General features: G+C 44.1%; 1 protein-coding gene across 4 annotated transcripts in view; it reads left to right on the forward strand.

The window, feature by feature from the left end:
- Clmp (CXADR-like membrane protein) overlaps positions 1-19,985 on the forward strand; it is a 103,431-nt gene extending 83,446 nt beyond the window's left edge. The window contains exons 3-7 of one of the 4 annotated variants that reach the window (XR_003948007.1): positions 5,537-5,738; positions 6,793-6,960; positions 8,795-8,917; positions 15,538-15,686; positions 16,739-19,747. Coding sequence is in view for 3 of the 4 variants with exons in the window: in NM_133733.5 (NP_598494.2) it covers positions 5,537-5,738; positions 6,793-6,960; positions 8,795-8,917; positions 15,545-15,686; positions 16,739-17,042 (939 nt within the window). In the remaining variant the exon portion in view is untranslated. Of the gene's footprint in view, positions 1-5,536; positions 5,739-6,792; positions 6,961-8,794; positions 8,918-15,537; positions 15,687-16,738 lie in introns of all 4 variants that reach the window. The other 3 variants (NM_133733.5, XM_006510602.4, XM_006510603.2) reach the window with 3 other exon arrangements.
- The last annotated feature ends 1,338 nt before the right edge of the window (positions 19,986-21,323 follow it).

Consider the following 21,323-nt stretch of genomic DNA (forward strand, 5'->3'; position numbering starts at 1 on the left):
AGGTTGCGGGCATTTGCCACCTCATCCCGTTTACAATAAGTTTAAACTACGGGCGTGAGTTGGGAATCTCAACCTAGAGATAGGAAGTAAATAGTAGGTAAAGTTGCCAGGACTTTATAACTTCCGGGAGTGGGGGGTGGAGCGAGTCTGAGGGTGACTGGAAAGGAGGAACAGGAAAGGCTGAAATAGACGTGCTGCGTGAAGTGGGCTAACCAGTGACGCAAATCACAACTTTAGCTCTGCATTTCAAGTTGAGAAGTGTTTTTATCTCCTTTGTCTAGGATGCTCGGAGTAGGCAGGGAACATCTGGGGGTGGCTCGGCAGTCCCGGGAACACGTGTATTTATTTCAGTCTTGGTAGAGTAGAATGACCAAAGAATTCAATCACTTTTCTTCGTTTATCCTAAGGCTGACTAAATTTCAAAAAAAGGAGACTGGCCATCCCCTCCCAAAGCCACCCAGCAACATACAACAGAGTTTTCTCTAGGTTCTCAGATTAAGTAATTAGAACAGAAAGCATCCAGTTCCCATGGTAACCTCTTACTTGTCACCCTGTCCTTTTCCGTTTGGCTTTGAGCAAGAAAACTCTTGATGGAAAGCAAGCAGAAGCCAGGCTGCTGGGTTGGCTCAGAGGGTAAAGGTGCTTGCAGCCAAGCCCGGCATCTGGGAGTTCAATTTGTGAGACCCACCCGCTGGAGGAGAATTGAGTCCCACAAGTTATCCTCTGACCTCCACACACTTGCCATGGCCTGTACCAACATGCCAAGAATTAAACAAAAGGGAAACAGACAAGCAATTTTACCGTTGCTTCCCAGGCCACTGCACTACAGAGGAGTTGCCAGACAGCTGAGGGGCTCTGCCTGTTCCATATAAGACATAACAAGTTGACTTGTCCTCGGGGAGGTTCATAAAGCTCAGCCTCACAACTGCTGTAATTCATCTTTGTCCTTGTGTTTATTGGGCTGAAATCCATTGTTATATCACACCATGTACTGTTTACTCTCGTCACTAACCTTTTCTACAATTAAGACGAAATCATCCCGCCCAACCAGATGTGTCAGTAGGTAAAGGCACTTGCAGCCAAGCCTAACTACCTGAGTTCGATCCCAGGGACCAACTTGGTAGACAGAATTCACTCCTACAAATAGTTCTCTGACCTCTCTACATGCGGTTTGTACGCCTACACTTCATGTGTGTGTGCATACCTACGCACAGACACACAGACACAATAAATAAACATGTCTAGGTGTGGTAGTGCATGCTTTTTAATCTCAGCATATGTGAGGCTGAGGCAGGAGGATCACGAGTAGGAGGCTAACAGTATCACTCACACTTCTTCGCCTCAGCAACAAAAGTCACTGATGCTCACAGAGAAACAAATCTAGTTGTCCCAAGGAAACATCTACTGCTCTTAGTCATACTTCTCATGTGCACTGGTTGTAACATCTTCCTGCTCTTGCTTGTTGGTTTGTGTTTTTATTTTGAGACAGGTTTTTTTCATAACCTGGAACTTGCTCTATCCTGGGTTGGCCCAGAACAAGATCCTTTTGTCTTGGCCTCCTGAAGTCTGTGATTATAGGTGTTTGTTACCACACCTGGTTTCTCACCATGTTCAGTCTTTTAATGAATGAAATAAAAATTCCTGGCAGCCTGCTCACCTTTCCTGCACTGAGTCATGGTTTTACCCCTTCTCCAAAAGCTATCCATTAATATTTCACAACACCCAACCCTTTGTGTTGTTACAGTTTCCAGCATGGAGCCAAGAACACAGCATGTGGGGTCGATCTTGTTTTGTCCTAAGACAAGGTAGTCCAGGTTGGTGTCAAACTCATGACACCTGAAACTCATGTACCTCATCTCCCAAGTGCTGGGACTATGGACTATGGCTCAGAGAATGAGTTTAGTAAAGGCATACTGAATGCAGAGTTGGTAAATAGCCAGCCAAACACTGCAACAACTGGACATAAAATCAAATAGCTGCACGGAGTTCCCTGGACACATCCAACATTATAGAAAGTACATCCATCAGCCTGTCTGCCCAGTTCCAAGGTCCTTCACAATTGTTCCTCAAAGGAAAACGGTTAAGAGACAGTAGTTATCGGGCTGGAGGGATGGCTCAGTGGTTAAGAACACTGACTGCTCTTCCCAAGGTCCTGAGTTCAATTCCCAGCAACCACATGGTAGCTCACAACCATCTGTAATGAGATCCCATGCCCTCTTCTGCTGTGTCTGAAGACAGCTACAGTAGTGTATTCATATACATAAAATAAATATTTTTTAAAGAGAGAGAGAGAGAGCAGTATAACTCGGTGAAAGATGTGCAAGGTCCTGAGTTCAATCCTCTGTCCCCAAAAGGAATAGAACAATGGAACAAAAAAATACTACAGATGAGACCAAAGTGAAGACATCTTTCTTGCTAAGTTCTGAGTAAACCCAAGGATAAGTATTCTGGGTCTATACTCCTCCCCTTGCAAACCTCGCTCAATTGTAATTGAAATCAAAAGGACTTTGCATGTCTGATGGGAAGCAGCCATTCCTGGGTTATGGAGTTTATGCTGAACTGGGCGGCGGTGCTGCTCTTAGAGGACTGGGTTTTGGTAGGCTTGATCAGCATGGCTTTGTGACTAACAGGAATGACATCCAGCCGCCAGAGTAAAGGACTGCAGGCTGATGGGCAGGCAGGATATACTGACTAGTCAGGAATTGTTTTCTTTTCTTAGGGAAATCTAAAATGTGCTTTCACTAACTGGGAAAAGCAAACCCTGCAAGCTCACACATTTTATGGGGAAAAAAAAATCACATTTATTTCCCCCAAGTAACAACTTCTTCCTCTTCCTCCCCTTCTCCTTCTTCTTCTTTTTTTTTTTTTTTTGGTTTTTTGAGACAAGGTTTCTCTGGCTGTCCTGGAACAACTCACTTTGTAGACCAGGCTGGCCTCGAACTCAGAAATCCACCTGCCTCTGCCTCCTGAGTGCTAGGATTAAAGGTCTGCGCCACCACGCCCGGCTCTTCTTTTTTTTTAGATGTATTTATTTTTATGGTTTGCTTGCGTCTATGTCTGTGTGAAGGTGTCAGATCTCTGGAACTGTAGTTACAGACAGTTGTGAGCAGTGAGCTCGACTGGGTGAAAACTGAACCCATGTCCTTTACACAAACAGCCAGTTCTCTTAACTGCTGAGCCATCTCTCTAGCATCCCAAGTAACTTATTCTTTTAACAAAAAACAAAAAACCAAAACTAGATATTTTCTTTATTTACATTTTAAATGTTATCCCCTTTCCTAGTTTCCCCTCTGAAAACCCCCATCCCTTCCCCCTCCCCCTGCTCACCAACACACCCACTCCCACTTCCTGGCACAGGCATTCCCCTATACTGGGACATAGAATCTTCACAGGACCAAGGGCCTCTCCTCCCGTTGTTGACCAACTAGGCCCTCCTCTGCTACATATGCAGCTAGAGCCATGAGTCCCACCATGTGTTTTCTTTGGTTGGTGGTTTAGTGCCAGGGAGCTCTGGGGGTAATGGTTAGTTCATGTTGTTGTTCCTCCTATGGGGCTGTAAACCCCTTCATCTCCTTGAATGCTTTCTCTAGCTCCTTCACTGGGGACCCTGTGCTCAGTCCAATGAATGACTTGTGAGCATCCACCTCTGTATTTGTCAGGTACTGGCAGAGCCTCTCAGGAAACAACTATAGCAGGCTCCTGTCAGCAAGCTCTTGCCAAGTAACTTATTCTTATCCATGGAGAAAGCAAACGAGGAGGGGGATGGGGAGAAAGGAGGCAAAAATGACCCTCAAGGCTAGGCCTAAATTCTAATCCTTAATTATCCGGTTTGTCTGGGTTTTCAATTTTTTAATGGTTTTACTTATTTACTTACTTACTTGTTTATTTATTTGTTCACTTATTTCTTTAGTGTGGGTGGGTGTTGGGGGAGGGGTGTCGGCATTATGCCCTGCTACTACATGAGGTCCTTATATTTGAACTGCAACCTCTTCGCCAACAGAACCATCCATCTCTGTAGCCTCGATTCTCAGCTCTTGCAAGAACAAAATATATTATTGGCGGTGACTGGCACGATAGCTCAACTAGTAAAGGTGATAAGGCCAGTGATCTGAATCCGAATTGTTGGGGAATTGTTGGTGTTGGGGAAGAAGAGAATTGATTTCCATCGGCTGTCCTCCGACCTCCGCTGCTGATGTACACACCCACACACATGAAAGATAGATAAAATTTAAAAGGTTTTTTTTTTCAAAGATTTATTTATTATTATATCTAAGTACACTGTAGCTGTCTTCAGACACATCAGAGGAGGGCATCGGATCCCACTACAGATGGTTATGAGCCACCATGTCGTTGCTGGGAATTGAACTCAGGACCTCTGGAAGAGCATTCAGTGTTCTTAACAGCTGAGCCATCTCTCTAGTCCCTAAAAGTACTTTTTAAAAGACATTATTTTTTTTCGTTTTTATCTTTTCTCCTCCATTTCTAAATCTTCTGGGAAAGCTATCGAAAGATAAATAAATTTTAGAGCAAAAAGGAAAAACCGAGTCTCTGTGGAAGAAGAACCTGCAAACCCCACACTTAACTTACTTGCAAGGTGGTGATGGGGGAGGGGAGGGGAGGTCATCCTCAGCTACACAGACAGCTAAGGCAGCCTAGACATTGCTCTCTCCCTTCCCCTCTCCCTCTCCCTCCCCCACCCCCACCACCCACCTTGTTTTTCAAGATAGAGTTACTATGTGTATCCCAGTCTGTCAGGGAACTTGCTTGGTAAACCAGGCTGCCATCCAGCTCAGAGATCTGCTTGCCTCTACCTCCCCACTGCTGGGATTAAAGACGTGCACCACCATGCCTGGCTGTTGGAGACCCCATCTCAACAACAAAAAATGAACTCCATGGCTACGGAGACGAATGCTCTGCTGCCTGTCTGTGGAATAGGCACAATTAACAACGTGTCGGGGGAGGGGCCTACTGAAAAAAAAATGTGATGAGACAGATAGTGTGACAAAGTGACTAGCAGAGAGAGACAGAGAGAAAGACAGCAGAGAGAGAGAGAGAGAGAGAGAGAGAGAGAGAGAGAGCAGTGTGCTCTGAAGAGCCCACACTCCAGTGGTAGAGGAATTCAGAAGAAATGGTTGTGTGGAAGGGCATTTCTCCTCCTAATCCTCTAGCCTGAGGCAAGCACTGGTAACCTCTCCTGCTACACTTCCGGAAACACTATGCTCAGTGCATGGCAGCTGTCCACAGCCAAGCCACCCCAAATGGAGTCGTTCTGAGTATTTAATGAAGTAGTTAGGACTTTATGAATAAACCCTACGCAGGCCCTGCGTGGTGGTGCATACCTTTTGCCCCAGGCGAGGCAGGAGGGTCTCTGAGTTTGAGACTAGCCTGGTCCACATGGTGAGTTCCAGGCTGGCCTGGAAGCTGTGATCCTACTTCCTCGGGCTTGCTGGGATAACTACTACACACCTGGCCCTCTCCTCATCTTGATAGCTGGAGAAGGTTGAGTCCCACCTTTTGCCTCTGTCTGTCTCCTCAGGTTATTACGTATTCCAGCCGTCATGTCTACAATAACTTGACCGAGGAGCAGAAGGGCCGAGTGGCCTTCGCTTCCAACTTCCTGGCAGGAGATGCTTCCCTGCAGATTGAGCCTCTGAAACCCAGTGATGAAGGCAGATACACCTGCAAGGTGAAGAATTCAGGACGCTATGTCTGGAGCCATGTCATCTTGAAAGTGCTAGGTAAAGTAGGACCCCAAAATAAATGTCTGCCTTCTTTTGCTGTTGTGGTTTGGTTTGGTTTGGTTTGGTTTGGTTTGGTTTGGTTTGGTTTGGTTTGGTTTGATTAGTTAGTTAATTAGTTTGTTTGTTTGTTTTTTAAGACAGGTTTTATATGTGTGTGTGTGTGTGTGTGTGTGTGTGTGTGTGTGTGTGTGTGTGTAGCCCTGGCTGTCCTGGAACTTACTCTGTAGAAATCCAACTTGCCTCTGCCTCCTGAGTGCTGGACTTAAAAGCATGTACCACCATCACCTGGCAATGCCTGCATCTCAAGTGCTATCTATCTATGAGGCAAGAGACAGCCGCAAGTGGTAAAATCACCTATGTAATTCTTTGTAGTGTGCACTTAGACATCACCACAAAGAAGCATTTATATTCTAGATTTTAGCTATAATGAGAGAAGAAAACACAATTATAGCTTTCTTTTTTAGCCTTATTTTATCGAGTGTGTGCTCGAGTGTGTTTGCAAAGGTCAGAGGACAACTTTCAGGAGTCGCTTCTTTTTGTTCCACTGTTGGTTCTGGGATGGAACTCAGGACTCCGGGCTGATACAGCAAATGCCTTTACCCACCAAGCCATCTCCATGGCCCACAACTATGATTCTTCCATGGTAGCTTATTATAAAATTCAAACGCCCTCTAAGACTCACTGTCCTTTGAATATTTGAACGATTACTTCCAAACTACTTATCATTTATCCTTGTTTCAATATCAATAAAATTGTTCATAACTTTCCTTAAATTTCCCCATAAATAGCAGTGTCTACCTTTTCTGCGTCACCGCAGGTTCCAGCGCTGCTAGTAGCAGCTGGGGGCAGAGGATCTTGTTAGGGAGAGGGGCAGAGGAGGAGAGGGTGATCAGGGATCCAGGAGGTGAAGCATGGCTGGATAAATTTCAACTCAAAACTGAATAAAATCAGGCGTGACGGGAGAGTTGAGTAAAGCGCTAAGTGGGGTGTATTTTTTTCTCCTGGCATTTGGAGACTCTCTGACCCATCAGTCTTAAATCTTTTTCACCAGTGAGACCATCCAAGCCCAAGTGTGAGCTGGAAGGAGAGCCGACCGAAGGAAGTGACCTGACGCTGCAGTGTGAGTCTGCCTCTGGAACTAAGCCCATTGTGTATTATTGGCAGCGAATCCGGGAGAAGGAGGGAGAAGATGAACACCTGCCACCCAAATCCAGAATTGGTAAGTCATCTCCCTGTCAGGCTGCTGGGCCAAAAATATAACGCGGCGTCCACAAATTCCAAATCTTCCTTGTCAGAAGCGCACTAGATGCCCTGGAGCACGCTGCTGAATCTTGTACGTACGTGCGTGAGTGCGTGTATACTTGCGCGCGCGCGTGCGTGCGTGCGTGCGTGCGTGCGTGCGTGCGTGCGTGCGTGCGTGCGTGCGTGGTTGTCAATGGCTTGTTTTGTTCTGGCTTGGTTTGATTTGGAGTTTTTGCGTTTTGAGGCCCGGTCTCATACAGCATCATGTCCTAGTTTGCTTTTCTGTTGTTGTGATAGAACAGTATGACCAAAAGCTAGTGAAAGAGGGAAGTGTTATGCATCTTATTCTCCAAGGTCACAGTCCATCTTTGAGAGAAGTCAGAGAGGAAGGCAAGTCAAGGACCTGGAGGCAGGAACCATTGTCAAACCCTACTTACTGACTTGCTCTCTCTCTCTCTCTCTCTCTCTCTCTCTCTCTCTCTCTCTCTCTCTCTCACTCTCTCTCTCTCACTCTCTCTCTCTCTCTCTCTCTCCTCTCTAAATCATGCTCAGCTAGCTTGCTTTTTTTTGTTTTGTTTTGTTTTTTGTTTTTTTCCAGACAGGGTTTTTTCTGTGTAGCCCTGGCTGTCCTGGAACTCACTCTGTAGACCGGGCTGGCTTCGAACTCAGAAATCTGCCTGCTTCTGCCTCCCAAGTGCTGTGATTAAAGGCATGCACCACCACTGCCCGCTCAGCTAGCTTTCTTATACAGCCCGGACCCTCCCACCTAGGGATGGTGCCGCACACAGTGACCTGAGCCCTCCTCCCACACCAATCATTAATCAAGACAAATTTTCACAGACATGCCCAGAGGCCAGTCTAATCTGGAATGTTACTTGTTCCCTCTTCCCAGATGTGTCAATTTGACAATTAAAAACTAACCAGCACGGGTCTATTCTCAACCCTTTGCCTGAGATCAAATGTGAGGTCTTGTGTAGCCCAGGCTAGCCTTGAACAACTGATCCTTTAGCTTGTGTAGCCCAGGCTAGCCTTAAACAACTGGTCCTTTAGCTTCCACCTCTAAAGTGCTGGGCTTACTTACACACACACACTACCCCCATGCCCAGTGTGAACCTCTCTTGCTGTTATTGTTTTATTTTTAAGACAGGGTGTCATGAAGCCCAGGCTGACATATAACTTCCTACATAGCCAAGGATGGTTTTGAACTCTGGATTGTTCTGTCTCTCCCAATTGCTGGGATTACAGGGAATTAACAACATGACTGGGTTGCTGTTAAACCTCTTGAATTTCATTTTTCATTTGTAAACTCAGACCATAATAACAACAAAACCCATTTCCTTATTTAAATGGCACGGAAATGGGGGGCAGGGCTTTATTTGAATTAACTGGCTTAGTATCTAGTATCCACTAAATATTTGCCATCTTTTTTTTTTTCCTTTTGGTTCTGACTGTGGATTGGACCTAGGACCTTGTACACATATCCCCTCCTCCACAGACTCTCGGGAAGTTGTGCAAAACAGCCTTGAACTTACTTTGTAACCCAGTTAGGACTATGACTGGTAATGTTATGTATGCCTCAGCCTCCCAAATAACTACAGGTCCTTTGTTCCCGATGTTTTGTAGTTCCTGAGGATGCATAACAATTTCAGATAACATATCCCTATTTCCCATGCCCCAAAACAGGATCTTCTCTGTCAGTTCGTCCCATCCAACCATTCGTCATCACAGGTCTGTGATGCTCATCAATAAACAACAGAGATGCTGTTGTGGAGGGGATTTGCCATCTCGATTTCTGATTTCTGCTCCTACAGATTACAACAACCCTGGCCGAGTGCTGCTGCAGAATCTCACCATGGCCTCCTCTGGGCTTTACCAGTGCACAGCAGGCAACGAGGCTGGAAAGGAGAGCTGTGTGGTACGGGTGACTGTACAGTGTGAGTATCTCGGGGTTGTCTTCCTTTTACGGTGGAGATTAAAAACCCAGGACCTTTAGAATGATAGCCACTGAGCTAAACCCCCAACTTCCCAATAATGCATGGGTAGGATGCCAGCACCACCACCACCACCAGACACACACACACACACACACACACACAAGTGTGTGCATACACAGAGAGAGACAGAGACAGGCAGGCAGGCAGACAGACAGACAGACAGAGACTCTAGAGACAGAAACAGAGAACGGGTGAGTTTAGAGATACACACTGTAATCCTCAAGTTTAGAAGGTGAAAGCCAGATAACGGAAGTTGAAGATCATCTCCCTCCCTCCCCGCCCCCCTACACACAGAAGTTTAGAGCTAATCAAAGCTACATAAAAACCTGTCTCAAAAAATATTAAAACGGGGCTGGAGGGATGGCTCAGTGGTTAAGAGCACCGGCTGCTCTCCAGAGGTCCTAAGTTCCATTCCCAGCAACCACATGGTGGCTCACAACCATCTGTAATGGGATCCAATGTCTTCTGATATGTTTGAAGACAGAGACAGTATACTCACATACATTAAATAAATAAATCTTTTAGAAAATATATTAAGCCGGGCATGGTGGTGCACGCCTTTAATCCCAGAGCTCGGGAGGCAGAGGCAAGAAGATTTCTGAGTTCGAGGCCAGCCTGGTCTACAAAAGTGAGTTCCAGGACAGCCAGGGCTATACAGAGAAACCCTGTCTCGAAAAACTAATATATATATATATACACATATATATATTAAAACAAAAAAGTAGGGTCAGGTGTTTTGGTACATTCTGTAATCCTAGCTCTTGGAACAGGAGGATAATGAATTTGATAGCTGCTGGAGCTACTTGGTAATATAATTTTTCTTTTAATTTTTTTTTTTTTAAAGAAAGGAAAGAGCCAGGCGTGGTGGCTCATGCCTCTAATTCCACTAGCATTTACGAGAAAGAAACAGGTAGATTTCTGAGTTTGAAGCCAGCCTGGTCTACATAGTGAGTTCGAGGACAGCCCAGGCTACATAACAAAACCCTGTTTCAAAACAAACAAACAAAGTAAATAAATAAATAAATAAATAAATATGCCAAGGGAGAAAAGCAATCAATAGCCTTAACCAGCTCTGAAGCTTATAGACCACAAAGATGATAGCCTGCCAAGGACAGCAGCCTTCCCATCTTGGGGACTACTAAACACTGTTTTAAGTAAAAGACATCAGAAACCAAGTTACAAAACAAAACCAACCTGAATATCTGTATCTATTTCTGTAGAACAAATTACCCCAAATTTAGTGCACTTAAAACTTTTTTTTTTTTTTTTTTTGGTTTTTCGAGACAGGGTTTCTCTGTGTCTGTGTAGCCCTGGCTGTCCTGGAACTCACTTTTGTAGACCAGGCTGGCCTTGAATTTAGAAATCTACCTGCCTCTGCCTCCTGAGTGCTGGGATTAAAGGTGTGAGCCACCATGCCTGGCACAAAACATTTTTTAAAAAAAATAATTACTTATTTATGTATGAGTACACTGTAGCTGTCTTCAGACACACCAGAAGAGGGCATCAGACCCTATTACAGATGGTTGTGAGCCACTGTGTGGTTGCTGGGAATTAAACTCAGAACTCTGGAAGCAGTTAGCACTCTTAACCACTGAGCCATCCCTTCAGGTCCCCACCCCATCCCCCTGCACTTAAAACTTCTTAGTCTCAGTTTCTGCAAGTGGCCTAGCTGGGAAGTCAGGCTCACTGTCTCCTCAGGAGAGGTTACACAGAGTGTCTGTCATCTGTGCTGCACACGTGGCAAGACCTGGAGGCTGGAGGCTACCCTCTAAAATGGCTCCCAGTGGCTGTTGGGTGCAGGCCTTCTTTCTTCACATAGGCTCTCTTAAAAAAGAAAAAAAAAACAAAAAACAAAAAACAAAAAAACAAATTCACAGCTGGCTTCCCTCATGACCTGAAAGTTCCAAGCCCCCTCTCCCCCAGCTTTTTGATGAGATGCGGCCTGACACAGGCGTTTGAGATGTAGAGACTTGAGAACTGAGAATTGTACTGATTTGTATAACCAAAGTCTCAGATGTGACCTGCCATTACTTCTGATCACGTCTGTATTTCATTTACTACGAGTGAGTCACGGGCAGTAAGAGTGTTCGGGCAGATAAGGCTCTTTGGCACCAAGCCTAATGGTCTGAAGGTCTATGTCCAGGACTCACATGGTGGAAGGAAGGAAACAACTTCCTTTAGTTGTCCTGTGGCAGCCACTGGAGAGTTGGGGGGCGGGAGGGGACGTGCCTACCCAGCACCACCCCACATGCAGCACACAAAAGAAAGAAAGAAAGAAAGAAAGAAAGAAAGAAAGAAAGAAAGAAAGAAAGAAAGAAAGAAAGAAAGAAAGAAAGAAAGCAAGCTTAAAAAAAAAAACAACCAATCAACCAAAAACTACTTTATCACTTAATGAAAGAAAGAACTGTTAAGATGTTAAAACTGGTCCAAAGGCCACTTGAGACATTAGATTAGGGACAAAGACACTTTAACTTGGAGACTGTGAAGCTTGCTGGGGCAGGCAGCAAAATAGTTAATGTTCTACAAAATCTGTGATTTCTGTGGTCACCTGTTTAGCTGGAATAGGAATCTTTCTGCTGTAAGTTGCCATCATCGAGTTACAAATTGTCAAGTACTTCTGCCCTTTCAAGTATCAGTTGTCCTACAAATTTAACAAGGTCTTCACTGAAAACGTATGAGCTGGCTTTCGTGTCAACTGAACATCTGCCCTTTTTATTTCAAGCTATGGTGTTAGTAAAAATCTTAAAGTCAGGAGGATCATAGATTCAAAATCAGTCTGGGCTATAAACCAAGGCTGGGTTTCAAACACACACACACACACACATACACACATAAATAATAATAATACCAGTTATTAGGAAGATTATGTATTGAAACAACAACAACAACAAAATGGTTCTTTAGCCTGGTGGTACATATCTATAATTCCAGTACTTAGGAGGTGGATGTAGAAAGATCCAGAATTCAATGTCATTCTCTTATATAAAGAATTTGAGGCCGAGCGTGGTGGCGCACACCTTTAATCCCAGCACTCAGGAGGCAGAGGCAGGCGGATTTCGGAGTTCGAGGCCAGCCTGGTCTACAAAGTGAGTTCAAGGACAGCCAGGACTATACAGAGAAACCCTGTCTCAAAAAAACCAAAAAAAAAAAAAATTGAGGCCAGTCTAGGCTACTTGAAACCTTGCTTCAAAGAAATATTTTTTTTCCATTTTTTATTAGGTATTTAACTCATTTACATTTCCAATGCTATACCAAAAGTCCCCCATATCCACCCACCCCCACTCCCCTGCCCACCCACTCCCCCTTTTTGGCCCTGGTGTTCCCCTGTACTGGGGCATATAAAGTTTGCAAGTCCAATGGGCCTCTCTTTCCAGTGATGACCGACTAGGCCATCTCTTGATATATATGCAGCTAGAGTCACAAAGAAATATTTTTTAAATAAACTAAAAATGGGGTGGGGGGAACTAAGTACTGCTATATTCTTGGCCAGTATAAATTCTAGCACCTTTTATTATTGTCTGTAGACTTGAAAAGAGAAAATATAGTGTAGTGAAACTTCAGAGACCACGTAAACCCTGAGTGCACGTTCTGGTAGAATGTCAAGTGAGTGTGACCTTGTAAATGGCATCATGGGCTGGAGAGATGGCTCAGTGGCTAAGAGGCCCGGAGTTCAATCTCCAGCAACCACATGCTGGCTAACAACCATCTATAATGGGATCTGATGCCCTCTTCTGGCATGCAGGTGTACATGCAGATAGAGTATGTATGTATGTATGTATATGTATATGTATATGTATATGTATATGTATATATGATAAATAAATAAATCTTTATTTTAAAAAAAAAGGCAAGTAGCATCATAGTCATAGACCAGTCATTGCTCCCTGCTGCCTCTTAGACCCAGAGACTAACTTGAGAGATTACTCTTCCTGTTTTAGATCCCTAGTGAAGTAAAATTCCATTTATACTAACTTCTTCTATACCTTATTTTGTTTCTGAAACTCTCCCTAGTTTCGTTGTTGCTGTGATATGTTGGCTGGCATTGAGGTTTTCTGGGTTTGTGGGGAAAGGAAGGTGTAGGGAACTAGAACCCAGAGCCTGGCATGTTCTAAGCAAGCAGTCAGCTTTCATTTTTCTGTGGCAAAGTCTTCAATCTAGCTGAAGCTGGACTTCAAACTCAGGAATTCCTCCTGCCTCGACTTCCCAAATGCTGAAATTACAGTGTTCCCACCAACTGGACATCCCCATGGTTCTGTAGTGTTTTGTTATACTAGTGTGCCTCAATTACAAATCCATCCTATTGATACATTGAGTGTGTGTGTGTGTGTGTGTGTGTGTATGTGTGTGTATGTATGTATGTGTGTGTAAAATTTTTCTTATTATTGAGACAGGGTCTCACTGTGCAGCCCAGAACTTCAATAGACTTTCTATATAGCCAAAGATGGATTCAAACTCACAGCAATCCCCCTGCCTCTGCCTCCATATGCTGAGATTATAGGCATGTGCCGCCATGCCTCTTATCTATTCTATTTAACTGTAGGTTGAGAAATGCATTTCATTATATTGAGCAACATTTCTGTGAATTTATCGTTTAGATATTTTCCAAAAGCATGCAAACATACATGGAAATTAATGAAATATTTTGATTGTGAAAAAGTAAAGACAGCGGTAATTTCCATTAGTAGATAATCCATCCAGAGTGTATATTGGGGGTGGGGCCATAAGGAAAAGAACAGTCCTGAACTGAATTTGTTTACATAAAATAAATCCCAAAGCCAGTGAGATGGCCCAGCCGTAGGTGCTTATTGCCTAGCCCCGTGACCTTAATTTGACTACAGGAATCCACATAATGGAGGAAAGAACAGATTCATACAAGTTATCCTCTGACCCCTACACACTCACAAAGGAATAAACACAAAGAAAATAAATAAATAAATGTAATGATTAAACAAGATAAACTCTAGCTTTTCAAGAACCTAGCAATAGCTAAAGTCCAATCTCTTTCCAAAATATATATACATATATATGTGTGTGTGTGTATATATATATATATGTATATATATATATATATATATATATACACACATACATACATACATATACACACACAGATGATGGTTGCACACACCTTTAGTCCCAACACTCAGGAGACAGAAGCAGGTACATCTCTGAGTTCAAAGCCAGCCTGGTCTTAAGAGCAAGTTCCAGGACAACCAGGGCTACAGAGAAGCCCTGTCTCAAAGAGGGAAACAAACAAACAAACAAAAAGACAGGCATGGTGGGTGGTGCACACCTTTAACCCCAGCATTCCAGAGATAGAAGCAGGAGGATTTCTGTAAGTGAGGACAGGGTGACTTATATAATGAGTTCAAGGCTACTGTAGACACTATCTTGGGGGGGGGTAGATAAAAGGTAAATTTTTATAGTAAGAGACCACGTCGTTTATAAAAATGTCAACTACTTTCTGTTGGTTGACAACACTTTCAGAACAGAAGCCGTCGCATCGCATCCTTGTACCAGCCTCTGTGCACATTAGGTCCAGCCTGGTCCACTCACTGTCATCTGCGGTTTGCACCGTCAGAAACATCCTGACTTGTATCCTTGCTTCCTTTTCTCCCTGTGAAACACTCCATTTCCCCCAGGAACAGCCACAGTGTGCTTTCTTCAATGTAACATGACCCATGCAACTCTTCTGTTGCCTCTATGGTGAAATGCTTGCCTGGCCTATTAGGATCCATGGGAGTGATCCCTTCCTGTCTCTGTGACTTCATCTCCCCGTGCTTTCCCTTGTTCATTGTGCTCCAGACACACTTATTCACCACACCCTCTGTACCTCCTGGAGGGCTGTCTCCAGTTCACCACAAGATGGTCCTGTCTTTTGTATTTCAACTCAAACACCACTTTTCCAAACTGAGACTGTAGTCCCCTATTCTCTTTCCAAGCTGCCAGTCATACACTTTTGCCCTCACATGTCCACTGTCTGAAATTATTTGCATCTATTCTTTATTGCTTTTCCCTTTTGTGGAGTGCAAACTCAAAAAACAGAGAAACTCTTATTGATCTTTACAAGACTGCTGGCTTAAATGGGCACTTAACAAATATTTAGCATGTGTCATAGCCAAATGAGAGCATATATGTTACTAAATAAAATTTTACCTTGAGCTCAGAGTTTGAGAGTCACCGGCAGTCACACACAGAATTATATGCTGTGGGCTATATTCTATTTTATTTTACTGGTAGAGAGGGGCAGTTAGATAAAGAGGGGCAGAGCTAGAAGACTGCCCAGAAGGATTCTATGAAGGTTGAATTTTTCTTTACACGACACAATAACTTTCCCAGCCTGTTTTATCATGTGAACAGAGACAGACGTAGTCACTAAAATCTAAGCAAACCAGTAAAGTGGTGCAGTAACTTCAGCTTGCAAGAATATGGAAAGGCACAGTCACAGCATGCGAGGGTTGCTGGGTGTGGTCTGGAAGCCACCCTGTCCGGGCTTCTGTCCTGGGTATGCAGGAATCTCCGAGCTTATGTTTGACGGTACTTCTGTCTGTGCTTCCGAGGAAACAGATGTGCAGAGCATTGGCATGGTGGCAGGAGCAGTGACAGGCATAGTGGCAGGAGCCCTGCTCATTTTCCTCCTGATATGGCTGCTAATACGAAGGAAAAGCAAAGACAGATACGAGGAAGAAGACAGACCTAATGAAATCCGGTAAGCTTCCCTATTTGTGCAAACTCCCTTTACAGGCCAATTCCATAGTAACCAGTCAATATCATTCCGTAGGTCCCCTGCATTATTAATCTCTTCAAAGGGTTATCCTAGCAAGTAGGAAATTACAGTCTGGGGACAGGAGATGTGATTCACTTATTGTGAAACTATCTTTGTCCTGGCTTGCTTTTTGTTGCTATGGCAAACAACATGACCAAAAGCAGCCTGGAAAGAAAAGGGTTTCTTTCCCCCTACAGCTTACAGTCCGTTACCAAGGGAAGGCAGGAAAGGAAAAGAATTCAAGGCAGGAAAGGAATTCAAGGCAGGAAAGGAATTCAAGGCAGGAAAGGAATTCAAGGCAGGAAAGGAATTCAAGGCAGGAAGCTGGGGGTGCCAACTGAAGCAGAGGCCATGGAGGGGTGCTGCTTACTGGTTTGCTCCTCACAGCTTGCTCAGCCTGCTTTCTAATAGAACCCAGCATCGCCTTCCCAGGAGTGGCACCACCCACAATGAGCAGTACTCTCAGACAGCCATCATTAGTCCAGAAAAAAAAGCACCACAGGCTTGCCAACCAGCCATTCTGATGGAGACATTTCTTCAGCTGAGGCTCCCTCTCCCCGATGACTCTAGCTTGTGTCATGCTAACAACCAACCAGCTTAAGTCTCAGCTTTACCTCTGATTCACTTCCACTTAGCAAGGGTAGATGATAAAAAGGGTATAACCCACAGGACATGAAAGGGTTTAAGTACGCAAACCCCCAAATCAAAGCAATTCTATCAAAGCAATCAAAGTCTCCTGTTGAGCTGTATCCTGGTGCAACTGGCTCAACCTCTCTGGCAGTCACTCAACAAACATTTTCCTAAACTGAGCATTAAGTCTTAGGAAACCAGAAACTGCTCAGTTCCTTAACTGACTGCCTTGGAGGTTTATGGCTTGAGGAGTTTATTGGAAAAAAAAAAAAAAATCTCAGGAGGAAGTAACTTTAACGAGCGTCAACCCAGCCCCGGCAGTACTAAAGTTTATCTTTGCTATCTGTTCACTTTTCCGCTTTCAGAGAAGACGCCGAAGCGCCCCGAGCCCGCCTTGTGAAGCCTAGCTCCTCTTCCTCAGGCTCCCGGAGCTCACGCTCTGGCTCCTCCTCCACCCGCTCCACCGGGAACAGTGCCTCCAGAAGCCAGCGGACGCTGTCGAGTGAAGCAGCGCCGCAGCAGCCCGGGCTAGCCCCGCAGGCATACAGCCTCATAGGACCGGAAGTGAGAGGTTCTGAACCAAAGAAAGTCCACCATACGACCCTGACCAAAGCAGAAACCACACTCAGCACAACGCCCAGCCAGAGCAAAGCCTTCCAAACTGTCTGACTTAGAGTGGACTTGACTTGCGCTTGCCCCAAAGTCAGGATCTTAGCCTAGTCACTGGAGCTCGTCCACCAGCCACGCAAGCCCCTCAGCCAGATACGATCTCACTTAAGTAGCTGCAGAAATGGCACGGACCAGTTCTGATGAGTACCCTCCTTATATAGGATACCAAACAAACACAAGGACGGAGGCTGACCATCTATCTCTAAAGGCACCTCACTGTGCCTTCAGACAGAGTGGAGGGGAGGAGGGGCCCAAGCTTATTTGGTGAAAATAAAGGGAAAGGTGAGGCTGCACACACCTGAAACATCTTACCTAGGATGTTGCAAGTCACCACAGTCAAGAAGAAGCGGGAATCTCGTAGATCAATTTTCTATTCATTTCTGCAAATTTATTGGATTAGTGTGATTATTCAGATAGTCAAAACAGAAGCCCACGCCTTATAATATACCTATCTGCAACATGTACTGGGAGAACTGCGTTTAAGAAATTCACATTAAAAAAAAAAAAAAAAGAAGGAAACACATTTTTTTTCTACTTTGACTTGACTTCTTGTGTCATAAGGTTTGAACGTTGGTTGGGGAGGATTTGCAATGTGGGAGACAGAGAAAAGGGACTTTTCTCTTACCTCATCAACAGCCAATCTTCCTATTTCCGTCGAACCCTAAAATAATAACTAAGGAGGGAGTCCAACCAAGATGGGACATGATTCTCTGAAGAGCTTTCCTTTTTGATATTCAGAGGCTTGACAACAGATATCAAGACGATTATCCCGGGGCAGTTGTGGCTCTTTATTCCAATTTGACTGACTCCCCTAAAGACTTCTCTGCTGGATGTTTCTAGGAGAAACAAATACTCACTACATGTCACTTAATGAATGTCCTTAGGGACAGTCCTCTAGAGAAAGTCTCTCAGGGATGTTGAAAGATCCCCTTGCATACCACTTCCTGCTCCTCTTTCTGGGAACAAGAGCAACCAGAATTTCAAGACTGCTTGGAATAGAGAGGGAGAGTAGACCTTTCTCTCAGTAGGTCAAAGGACATTTGATACTGGCCCAAAACTTGGCGATTCTTTCATTCTAGAAGGATGCAAATGTGGGACTTTTGATGATTCTAGGCCTTAAATTTTCAGCAATCATTTCCTAAAGGCACTGAAACCCAAACCCCTCCCATGGCCCTCTCCCCGCTGAGAGGTTGAACGGTATCCTCGCTGTCTTTCTTCTCAGCGGTAGACTCCAAGAGACTTGGAAGGAGTAAACTGCCATTAGGGAGTAGGTGGTGAGCAAAACAAGGGGTGGTGGGCGGTGGGAGTGGGTTCAGCTCAAGGCTGTTAACATTTTTGGCGTTGGCGCTTGGGAAGGAATTAGCAGAAAGGATTCACTACCAGCAAAAGTATCAAACAACTCACACAAGGAGAAGAAAGGTGTCTGAGAAATGTTTAAAAAAAAAAAAAAAAAAAAAGGCAGCCTTTCCAGGACAAGTAACTTGCCTTTTAGAAGGTTTTGAAGATTAGGGCACTTAAGGCACAGCTGCTAAACCTGAATGAGCCCTTCAAAGAACAAAGCAAAGTCAGCTGGTCGTGGTGGGTGGAGCGGAGCATTTCCTATTGTTGACCAGGGCAAAGGCTAGAGAAAAGCGGAAGTGCTGTGGCTGCTGAGATGAAGTGTTCTCTGGAGCAGGACTCGGATGCTTCCAGGAAAAGGTTGAGGCTCACCACTGCCCTGTGTCTCTGGCTTCTTATTCCTACGTTTAATTGGCATAAGAGCATCCTCACAGGATGTACACACATTTCCTTCTAAAGTGCCTGGGAAATGATGCTTGCGTTAAGTTGTTTGGGGTTCGTTTGGGTGGGCTTTGTGCATGCTAAAGTGACCGTCCTAACCTGAGTTTTGTCTTCCTTTTAAAGAGGTAGAAATAAGAGACATTGAGGAAACAACACAGGTGCCTGTCCATTTGAGAGAACCGGCATATTTGAATGCTTCTTATACTAACTCTTATCTCATTGTAAGATTTTTATTTTAAGCCCCTTACTCTGATTACACTTTATCCTTCTTGGAGGATGGTATCCAAGCAACATGTCTCTCCTGCTATATAATTCTGAGCGTTCTCATTCCTGGAGTCCCTGAGCCATGCAAGCTTACCATGAAGGCTGCAGCTGCGCTGTCAGGAGCAATTTTCTCACTGTTCCCTGCCTTTGAGCATCGGATTTCCTGCCTGTGCTTTGCAAGCAGGGATCAGTCCCCTTTGTCTGAAAAGGAAATTCCAATTCTTTAAACGTGTTGTTAGAAACCAATACCACTGAATATCCAAATTACTTTGGAAACTCTTTCCAATGGAAAACTGCATTAAAACACGCCAAACATTATACTGGGAGCTGAGAAATTCTGAGAGATAAGGCACTGAAGTCTTAGTAACGACAGAGCCTCAGCATCAGCCATTCGCGGTTAAATAAGACAGAGAATGAGCTGAAGATGGAGCAAAAGCCATGACTGGCTCCAAACCTTATTCCATTGACTTTGCAAACCAAGCCAGCTGAGTCTTTAATGTGAAACAAATAGAAAAGGAAAAAACAAAAACAAGCAAACAAACAAAAAACTGATGGGCAAAAGCAAAAAAAAAAAAAGTAATAATAAATGTTTGTAAGAAAATGCAGGAGGAGGAATGTGTATGTTTAAAGAATAACCGTTTCAATAAAATATATAAGCCAAACTGACATTTGTAAAATAGTAAGATTAATGTTTTTGTTGTCATCTTGTACACAAAGCATTTCAGAATTGCTGTTCCAAAAGGTATTTATGGTATGTTTCGTTTCTGGTACTATGCTGTTTGTGTGTCAGTCTGCTGTGTTGCCTTGTAAACCGGGTGGTACTTGTCACAAAAGCAGTTATTGATTGTAAGTCCATTTGTAACAGCAATGAGAAAATAAATAAGGGACGGTGGCACCCAAGGAGGAGCTGGGGCTATTTAACCTGCACAGGATATGTATGTATGCCTTGCTGCCAGAAGAACAGAACTCGGACCGTATATGATTAGTGATTGGTTTCAGTCACGAGTTTTATTTAATTCAGTTACCGGGGTCTAGTTAATCCCAAAGATGAGAGGAGAAAGACCACAGGCCCAAATCATCATGGTCAAGTTAATTACAGCAGACAAGTAATTAAAGCAGGCTGCCTCATCAGTATATGAAATCCTTTTTTTCTTCTCAAGGCAGAATGTTAAGCATAAGTGTCACAGAACTGGCTGCCCTGAGGGACTTTGAATAATTGTGAAGCAAGTATTTTGTGCCAAGACTAAGTACCAACAGAGAATCCTACACTGTGGGATCTGAAAAGAGAAGTGACTACTGAGAGTCACAGAATCTGCAAGTAACTTTTCAGAAGTCCACATAGATCTAACAGAAAAAGGTGACAGGCTGGTGGCCCGGGCCTGGAATCTTTGCGCTCAATAGGAAGCAGGAGTTCAAGTTCACCCAGTTTGGGATAGTGAAACCTGTTAACCTGTTTCAGAAAGAGAATAATGGTAGTTATCACTTACTGAAACATCATGTGACAGAGAGGATATCTTTTCTTTGAAGACAGGGTCTCATGTAGCCCAGGCTAGCCAAGTACTTACAGCTAAGGATCCCCCCCCCCCCCCCCCCCCGAGATCCTGACTCTTCTTACCTCCTAGAGTGTTGACATTACAAGCAAATTCCACTACGGTTAGCTTTTTTCTTTGTCTCCCCCTTCCAAGTCTAAATGCTCTATACATTTTGTCTCAACTTTGTACTCACATTAACTCTATGAAAAGATGTTTACAGGGGGCTGGAGAGAGGGCTCAGCAGTTAAGAGCACTGACTGCTCTTCCAAAGGTCTTGAGTTCAAATCCCAGCAACCACATGGTGGCTCACAACCATCCGTAATGAGATCAGACGCCCTCTTCTGGTGTGTCTGAAGACAGCTACAATGTACTTATTTATAATAATAATAAGTAAATTCTTGGGCCGGAACAAACAGGGACTGAGCGAGCAGGGCCGACCAGAGCAAGCAGAGGAACTAAATTCAGTTCCCAGCAACCACATGAAGGCTCACAGCCATCTGTACAGCTACATAAATACTCATATACATAAAAATAAATAAATAAATAAATAAATAAATCTTTTTTAAAAATGAGGAAAATAGGTGTTGGAGAGATGATTCAACAGTTAAAAGCACTGGCTGCTTTTTTTTTTTTTTTTTTCCTAGGCAGGGTTTCTCTGTGTAGCCCTGGCTGTCCTGGAACTCACTTTGTAGACCAGGCTGGCTGG

This window comes from Mus musculus, chromosome 9 (genome assembly GCF_000001635.26).
Source record: "Mus musculus strain C57BL/6J chromosome 9, GRCm38.p6 C57BL/6J".
Taxonomy (NCBI): Eukaryota; Metazoa; Chordata; class Mammalia; order Rodentia; family Muridae; genus Mus; species Mus musculus.